General features: G+C 43.4%; 2 protein-coding genes across 2 annotated transcripts in view; both read left to right on the plus strand.

Annotated features, from left to right (window-relative positions):
• LOC112078759 (microsomal glutathione S-transferase 1) overlaps window positions 1–6,939 on the plus strand; it is a 10,385-nt gene extending 3,446 nt beyond the window's left edge. Inside the window, exon 4 of the mRNA XM_070442132.1 lies at window positions 5,227–6,939. Within this exon, the coding sequence (XP_070298233.1) occupies window positions 5,227–5,495 (269 nt within the window). The 3' untranslated portion in view covers window positions 5,496–6,939. The remainder of the gene's footprint in view (window positions 1–5,226) is intronic.
• Window positions 6,940–7,038: 99 nt separating this feature from the next.
• Window positions 7,039–8,231, plus strand: mgst1.1 (microsomal glutathione S-transferase 1.1). Its single transcript, XM_024144896.2, has 2 exons — window positions 7,039–7,215; window positions 7,886–8,231. Exon 2 carries the CDS (start codon window positions 7,907–7,909, stop codon window positions 8,114–8,116), a length of 210 nt encoding a protein of 69 aa, XP_024000664.2. The 5' UTR covers window positions 7,039–7,215; window positions 7,886–7,906; the 3' UTR covers window positions 8,117–8,231.
• The last annotated feature ends 558 nt before the right edge of the window (window positions 8,232–8,789 follow it).

An 8,789-nucleotide genomic window follows, 5' to 3' on the forward strand; every position in this document is an offset into this window, starting at 1 on the left:
CGATATACCCCTAATGTAATATGTGTTCCCTATGTCGTCTGGGAGAGTGTCTCCATTGATATATCCCTTAATGTAATATGGTGTCTCCTATTGTCCTGAAGAGGTGGTCTCCATTATATTACCCTTAATGTAATATGTGTCTCCTATTGTCCAGGAAGAGGTGGTCTCCACTGATATACCCCTTAAGACAATGTAATGGTGTCTCCTACTGACTAGAAAGGTGGTCTCCACTGATATATCCCTTAACAATGTAATTACTAGGTGTCTCCTATTGCCTGAGAGAATGTAGTCTTCCTCTAGAATATGTTAGTCCATATAATTTAATTATAACGGTGTTCTCTATATTACCCTGAAGAGTGTCTCCACAGTGATATACCCCTAATGAATTATGAAGTCTTCCGTCTCCATTGTGCGGAAAGTATTGTATGTCTCCCATATTTTAAAATATCCTCTCGTATACAATGTGTAAATAGTAGTCTCCTATGTCCTGAAGATGGTCCTCCACTGATAATCTTCCTATATACTGTATTAATTTATCGGCGTCATTCCTTCAACATACCCATGGAAGAGGTCTTGATCTCCTACTCCTATACCCCATTAGTATAACAATGTAATTATGGTGTCTCCTACGACTAAGAAGAGTGGCTCACTGATACCCATGCTAAACACTGTAATGATGATGTCTCCCTTTTATTCCTGAAGATCATTCGATCGCAAAAATCTTCGTATAATATACCCTTCGATTGATTAAATCAACTGGCTGGTTCAACCTACATAGCTGAGGAAGAGTGTCATACCTATCTGATATATCCCTTAAACAATGAATATGGTGTCGCCTATTGTCCGAAGAGTGTTTCCCACTTAGTATACCCTTATATGTAATATAGGGTAGTCTCCCTACAGCTGACAGAGGACACGTCTCCACTATATATCCCTTAAACAATGTAATACTGGTCCTCCTATTGTCCTGGAAAAAAGGTGCGTGCTCCACTAGGAGTGATGCTGAGCCGTCCTATGTAGTGAATACGCGGGTCCACACTTAGTCTTCCTATTTTTCGCCTGAAGAAGTTGTGATGGTCTCCAAGCATTATTATAACCCACTTAAACATTAAGCATGATGTCTCCATTGGTCCTGTAGAGATTTTGGTTCATTATGACTACATACTCCCTTATAACATTAATCAACCAAGAATGAATGGTGTGCCTATTTCCTGTGGTAATCTCTTGACTGGTCAATCCGACTAGTATCATATGCCCTCATTTCTTATACCTAGTGTGTTTATTTACCCTGGAAGAGGTTCAACGGCACCTGATATATCCTCTAAACAATGAACTAATAGGGTCTACCTACTACTTTTAGAATAATTTTGGTCGTCACCACTGATATAATCGCTTTAAACAATTGTAAATGAGTATATATGCCTCCCTTTGTCCTGAAGAGTGGTTCTTCCACTGATATATCCCTTAATATGGTAAAATATGGCAGCTTTCAGGAAACGGGTCTGTCGCTCCTACTTACATCGCTGTACGCGGTGACTCCCGATTTCGATATACTACACCTCACAGACCCATAAAACAACGTTAATATGAGATGCTCCTTAAAATGTGTCTTGGAAAGAGTGGTCTCCACTGATATACCCCTTTAATGTAATATGGTTGTCTTCATGTCACTACTAGGAGAGGTGGGTCTCACACTATATCCCTTAATGTAATATGGTGTCTCCTATTGTCTGTGAAGAGGTGGTCTCCCACTGATATACCCCTCTATATGTAATATGGTGCTCCTACTGACAGGAGGTGGTCTCCACTGATATATCCCTTAAATGTAATATGGTGTCTTTTCTACCGGAAGAGTGGTCTCCACTGATATATCCCTTAAACAATGGAATATGGTGTCTCCTACTCTGGAAGAGGTGGTCTCCACTGATATACCCATATCAATGTAATGTGTCTCCTACTGACTAGGAAAGTACGTCTCCATTGATATACCCTTAACAATGTAATATGGTGTCTCCTATGCTGGAAAGGGTGGTCTCCACTGATATTCCCCACAATGTAATATGGTGTCTCCTACTGACTAGAAGAGGTGTCTCCATGTGATATCCCCTTAAGTAAATCTGGTATAATACTCCACTACTGACCTTAGTGAAGAAGGTGGCTCGCACTGATAACTACCCCTTAAACCAATGCATGATTGCGTGTGTGTGTCCTATTGTCGGTCGAGAGGTGGTTCTTCCTACGGAATATTCGCTTTGTGTAATAGCACTGTGTGTGTGTGTGTTCTGCCTACGATAGGAAGAGCGTGGTCTTCGATCGAGTATACCTCCGTTTAATGGAATCTATTGTGTGCCTGCCTATTGTCTGGTGAGCGTGTGTTCCCTGATATATTGATGTTCGCGTGTAAATGCATAGTGGTATAGTTATGTGTTGTCTCCTTGATGACACCTGGAAGAGGTGGTCCCACTGAGAGGACCCTGTTAATTGCAATATTGGTGTATCCTACTGCCCCGTGAATGAGGTGTGGTTCTCCAGTGATGTGTAATCCCCCGTTAAGTTGGAAATATATTACGGTCGTGCCCCTATTGTCCTGGGAAAAGACTACTGTGTTGGTATCTATATCCCACTGCCGCAACTGATATCCCCAATGAATGATATGCGGTCGGGCCCTATATGTCCGTAGAACAAACCGATGGCGTGTCTCCAACGTAAAGGTATGTACCGCCATTAGATGTGCATTCAATCATGGTCCTCCCTAATTCTGACCTGAAGAGCTATGGCGTCAGACCTCCACTGAGCTAGTATCCCAGCTGTAATTAGAGCTATGGGTTCCTAATTGTCTGGAAGAGGTGGTCTCCAACTGATATGATCATCCCAACTTAGATGTAATGCCATATAGTCTACCCACTTAGGGATAGGTACGAAGTCGTCCCAACACTCTGCAGTCCTAACCCCTAATGTCGAATGATTTGGTCGGTCTCCTACTGGATAGGAAGACGGTATGTCATCCCAACTGATATAGCCCTTATTATACAAAACAAGATCGAACTATAGCAGTGCTCTACCTACTTGCAGCCCTGCCAGGGGTAAGGGTATGTCTCCAATCTCTATACCACCACGTTCATTAGAAACAATAGATGGTCTCCTACTGTCATCGAGGAAAAACGAAGCTGAGTCTCTTCCACTGAGAACCCCTTAATGAAGACCAAGTCATGGTGTCTCCATTACCCTGGAAGAGGGTGTCTCCACGAATTATCACTAACCACCTAATGTAATAGGTGTCTCCGACTGACTAGCGAAAGAGTCCGGGTTCTCCAACTGACGTAGTTCTCCCCACCACACACCACAGTCATATACAAGTAATAGGGTTCGTGGCGCCTACTGACTTAGGAAGAGTAGTCTCCATTACTATACCCCTGCTAAACAATTTAAATATGGTGTCCTCTACCTGTACTGGGAACACAAGTGGTCTCCCCACTGAATATCCCGGCTTAAACAGTCACTTATACTACACTAACTGTACCCAAAACTTATATGGTGTCTCCTTACTGAAGTTCGAAAGAGGGTGTGGTCGTCTATACTCAATATCCCTTTAATATAGCGGTGTCCCTCCTCATGTCCTTCGAACAAGAGTGGTTCTCCCCAGCTATATACCCCATCTACAAACCAACCGTAAATACTCAGTTCTCGGCTGATTGTCTGAACGAGTGTCATCCACGAGTATATCCCCCTTACTCTCTACAGTCATTGTGCCTCTCCCCTGACTCGATTAGGAAGAGGGTCTGCCGGCTACCTCCGTAGTATAGCGGCCCCAAATCATTTTATGGGTGGTCCTCTCGAATCGTCCTCCTAGGCCGTCCTGGGCCCTCCTCCCCTGACCGGTCCTGGGCCCTTCCCTCCACTGCGGTCCTGCGCCGGGGGCAGGTCTGGTCCCTCTCACTGACTACCTATCCCTTAAACAATGTAAGGTATCTTCTGGCTGCCTCATTACCCTCGCGGGGAAAGGGGTTCTCCATCTGCAGTAACCCCGTAAGTTGAGTATCGTGGTGTAGCCCTTCCTTCCCTGGGGTAAGAGCTCTTCCCTCGGTCTCGCAGGTCGACAGCTTTGCCGCTAACTGCTCATATTTATCTCGGATGGCTCTATTTCCTGGAAGAGTCTTTTCCCCAAGACTTAATACCCCTGCTTACCAGTTTCCAGACCGGCCTCTTCTCCTCGATATGGGGTGTCCGGTCCTGATTGCCTCCTATAGATTGTCCACGATAACCCCTTACTACTGTTACATCAGTCATCGTCTGGGTCGTCTACCTCTCTCAGACCTAGTTTCCCCACTTCGACCCCATGTGTCTCCCATCCGGTGACAACTGGACCCTGCCCGGACACTCAATCCCCTCCCAACCATTCGGCCCCAGGCCTTCCTTAGCGTAAAGGACCCCACTTACTCGACACTCCAGGCTAATCCTGCAAGAGTCGGCGGCCTGCCCCTTACCGACTCAGGAAACATGGAGCTCCCGTCCCGCGATTGGCACCCCTCCAAACAATCACCCATGCCCCGCTTCCTGAGGCTGCCCTCAAACAGTGGCTCGCTTCCACCTCCAACCCCCCTTGGAACCTTCGGATCCGTCGTCTGACCTCGCGATTCAGCCCGTCCACTTGAGCGTGGACACCCTAACGCTGCTAAATCCCCTACCTCAAGAGAAACTCACCAAGAACCAAAACGTCCTGGCTCATTCAATGACTATGCCTTCTCTAACCTCACAGGACGCATCACCTTCGGATAACGGCCATATGTCCGCACTACTTCATAATCGACTCTGAGGGTTCTAACCATGGAGCCCTCGGCCATTTTGACTTGTCAATAATTGAAAGATCTGTCAACCAGCATTAGCCCATTGAATAGTCAAGCGCATACTTGGGATAGGTTAACCCAGACTCAGGCCATGATGTCAACCCAATGATAGCTTTAACCTCATCGGTCTGGCCATTCCAATGGAGTTTGTCATATCATCTAGCGGCTCCTTTCTTACACCCACCTGGGTCGCTTGTGACCCATGCCATGATGTTTCATCTTAATGATATGTCTTTCCACCACCCTAGATAAGGGGCCAATTATGTCATACCATGGAGGTAGCGTTATAACCAGTTATATCAGTGGAGACCACCTCTTCCAGGACAATAGGAGACACCATATTACATTGTTTGATCTCTCTCTCTCATTCCCCAGATAATCTGATCTCTCTCTCTCTCATTCCCCAGATGCCACCAGAACGACCTGGAGAACATCATTCCSTTCGTAGTGATTGGTCTGCTGTATACCCTGACGGGGCCAGACCTCTCCACTGCTCTGCTCCACTTCCGGGTGTTTGTTGTTTCCAGGCTCTTCCACACGGTGGCCTACGTCCTCCCCCTGCCCCAGCCCAGCAGAGGTCTAGCTTGGATGGTCGGCATGGGCGCTACCTTCTCCATGGCATACAGGGTGCTGAGCACAACCCATCTCTGAAGAGGCGATCAATCAATTAATCAGATTGTGATTGATTAAAAGTTTTTTCAGATGTCCTAAAATAGTCCTCGGGACACTCTACCTCTGAGGAGACACCCACACATGTATCAGACCTGGGGCAAATAGGCTAGATAATGTTAAATACGTTTGACAGTGCTTGATTGAACTTGGAGTTTGCACTTTTGGGACTATTCTATTGGTTCTGTTGTATCAGGTAGACTAACTTGACATTCCCTGCACGTGTTGTTTTTTAACTCAGCACTGAATTTGATCTGTGCAAAACATTTATAATATCAGCAGAWATAAGGCTCGATTCAATCTATTTCACGGAACTTCAGTGCTAGATAGAGCGCAATTAGACACTGAATGGCAATGTTCCCTCGGAGACTCCATTCAAGGTAAACGCTGCATATATCGGTTCATTCGGAAACTACATTTAACATTTCAAGTGCGCTAGAGCGCTGGACCTTAGGCGATACGGATTGAATGGAGCCCTAAACTCAAATCACCTGTAGTTCGGTATCCGATACCGCATGTACCTGCCTGTTTTACCCACATCAAATCACCTGTAGTTCNCCGCATGTACCTGCCTGTTTTACCCACATCAAATCACCTGTAGTTCGGTATCCGATACCGCATGTACCTGCCTGTTTTACCCACATCAAATCACCAGTTTATTGGTCGCGTACACATATTTGCAGATGTTATCGCAGGTGCTGTGAAATGATAGTGTTTCTAGGTCCAATAGCGCAGTAATACCGAGCAATACATTAAAATAAATACAACATACACACATGATCCTGTCTGTCTGCTTGTCTGACACACAGCACTACAGACCGGTCTGTCTGACACACAGCACTACAGACCGGTCTATCTGGTTGTCTGACTGACTGCAAACACCTATTTTATATCTTAGACATTTTTTTTTTGCATCTGATGTGATAATCCAATGTTTATAAATTATTCAATTCGGGTTTTGGGAAATAAAGTTCAATTTCTAAATGGGGGGAAATTATTGTTTGAGCTGAATTTAAATAGGGCCTATGATGTAGGTTTTGGCCTTTCTAGGGAGTTTTTCCCAGCCACCGTGCTTCTACACCTGCATTGCTTGCTGTTTCGGGTTTTAGGCTGCGTTTCTGTACAGCACTTTGAGATATCAGCTGATGTAAGAAGGGCTTTATAAATACATTTGATTTGATGTAGGCTACTAATACCAGAGATATTTAGCTAATTGGCTAATGAATATGACCTTATTTGAACTAATTCTGTATTTTTTTAAATTCTGTATATGTTTTAGATCTACATATCATCTGATRTGTTTCCTAGGCGACATATCTGTAATCCTTCTGATTGGTTTACTTTGTCCATTCCATTTTCTATGCCAATCAGGGATTGTCCTTTTTTAATGCTTTCCCCCATGTAAATAAACGAACGATCTCTAGAATTACATGTCTCGTGGTATTTGTTTGTAGAACGAATTTACATAGATGTTATAGATGAAAATGTGTTCATTAAATAATGAACTGGTAGCATTAAAAAAAGACATTGGAGGAAGTGGACGCATTTTTTTGGTTGAGCCGCAGACCTGGCGGAAGTCCAAATATTCGCCTCTTTTTCTTCTGAAACTGCATGAACAAACCGCCCACATCGGCGCAGTCTAGCAGGCTGGTACTTTTCCCTGGGTCCGATTCAAAGCCAAAGACCGAAGTTTCTTGAAAAGGTATGAAACTATTCGCTCAACTCAAAATAAACTCGGCGAACGCCACCAGCGAATATTATTGTAACGCATGTGTAGATCATAAAAAATGTAACCGGTACAATAGTTTACATTTGTATCGTTCTTTGAAGAAAAAAAGTTGGCTATTTTGCGTAATGTGAGTAGGCTATGTCAAAGCGCTGACGCTGTGGCTGCGCATACCCAGCGCTGCACAGTTTATAAAATGTGTATGGGAGACATTGTGTCACAATACAATGCAATGCATTTAATTAATCATAGTATGCACGGGTAAAGTACTACCTTTATTTGGGGCAAATTGTATCTGTGTGTAAGATAGCCCAGAAACAGTAAACATCTCACATACAGTAAAACGACTAGAAACAAAGTGTTGGGTTTTGCCATTGAACCACTGCTCTCCAACATTCTGCAATAGCACCCCATTAAAAAATAACACAAATAAGAGTTGTCTTAAATCAATTAATATCTACATGCATAAGGTTTATTAATGTGTTATTACCATTAGATCAATGATCAATTACGTATTTTTTATTTATTTAATGATTTATTTTTATTTTTAAGTTGAACTGTAAAACCCCTTTTCAAATCCACTTGAAGTTCAATCTAACCTAAACCGTGTCATCGCTAAATTGATGTTGTCTGTTCTGTTGTCTAGCGGGACTGAACCCGAACAGACATGGCAGAGCTAACTCATATGATAGATAGCGAGGTGTTCCTGGCCTTCTCTACCTACGCCACTATCGTCGTCCTCAAGATGATGCTGATGTCTCCTATGACTGGATACTTCAGACTCACGAGAAAGGTACACAAACCTAAAGTTTGGAACGTGCAATACACACAAAACAACCTTAAACGTGTTTCCCTTCATTTTACTGCGGTGAGCTAAATCAGGGTCACACAGAGTGATTCTGGGTAGTCTTAAACAAATCTACTGTGAAACTAAAGTGTACACCTCACACACATGGTTATGGGCTTAAAGAAGAAGACACCTGTACCATGTCAGATATAGAGTTGACATGTATTACATTTTGAGTTTAAATCCCAATATTACACTTTATATACATCACAGAAGACTGAAATATAAATAAACACAGGGTTTTTTGTCTGTTAAAACAACAAAAATCTTTATGAATGATGAAATAATGTAAAATATGAATACCATTCYACCCATGAGGCTGAAGAGGGTGATTTTGGTCWCTGACTGCAGGACAGAACTACTAACWAAACACTTCAAAAATGGTTTTAATAAAAAATAACATAMTTCCAAGTGAATTTAAATGTGATTTCACGGATGGAACAGAACAGTGGTAAGAAGTGTGTTGAATCCAGGCTGTATTACAACCGTCCGTGATTGGGTGGTGTCCCATAGGGGCGTCGCCGTGATTGGGTGGTGTCCCATAGGGGCGTCGCCGGTCGCCTATGTTTTTGCCCAGCGCGTCCGTTTTTTTGCCGGGTAGGCCGTCGTTGTAAATAAGATTTGTTCTTTAAATGACTTGACTCGTTAAATAAAGAATACATAAATAAATCAAATAAAAAATAATGAATGAACCTTGACCCTC

The sequence above is a fragment of the Salvelinus sp. IW2-2015 genome, unplaced genomic scaffold (assembly GCF_002910315.2).
Source record: "Salvelinus sp. IW2-2015 unplaced genomic scaffold, ASM291031v2 Un_scaffold6204, whole genome shotgun sequence".
NCBI lineage: Eukaryota > Metazoa > Chordata > Actinopteri > Salmoniformes > Salmonidae > Salvelinus > Salvelinus sp. IW2-2015.

Coding starts and splice junctions, on each gene's coding strand:
- mgst1.1 (XM_024144896.2), top strand. CDS start 7,907: ATGGCAGAGCTAACTCATATGATAGATAGCGAGGTGTTCCTGGCCTTC.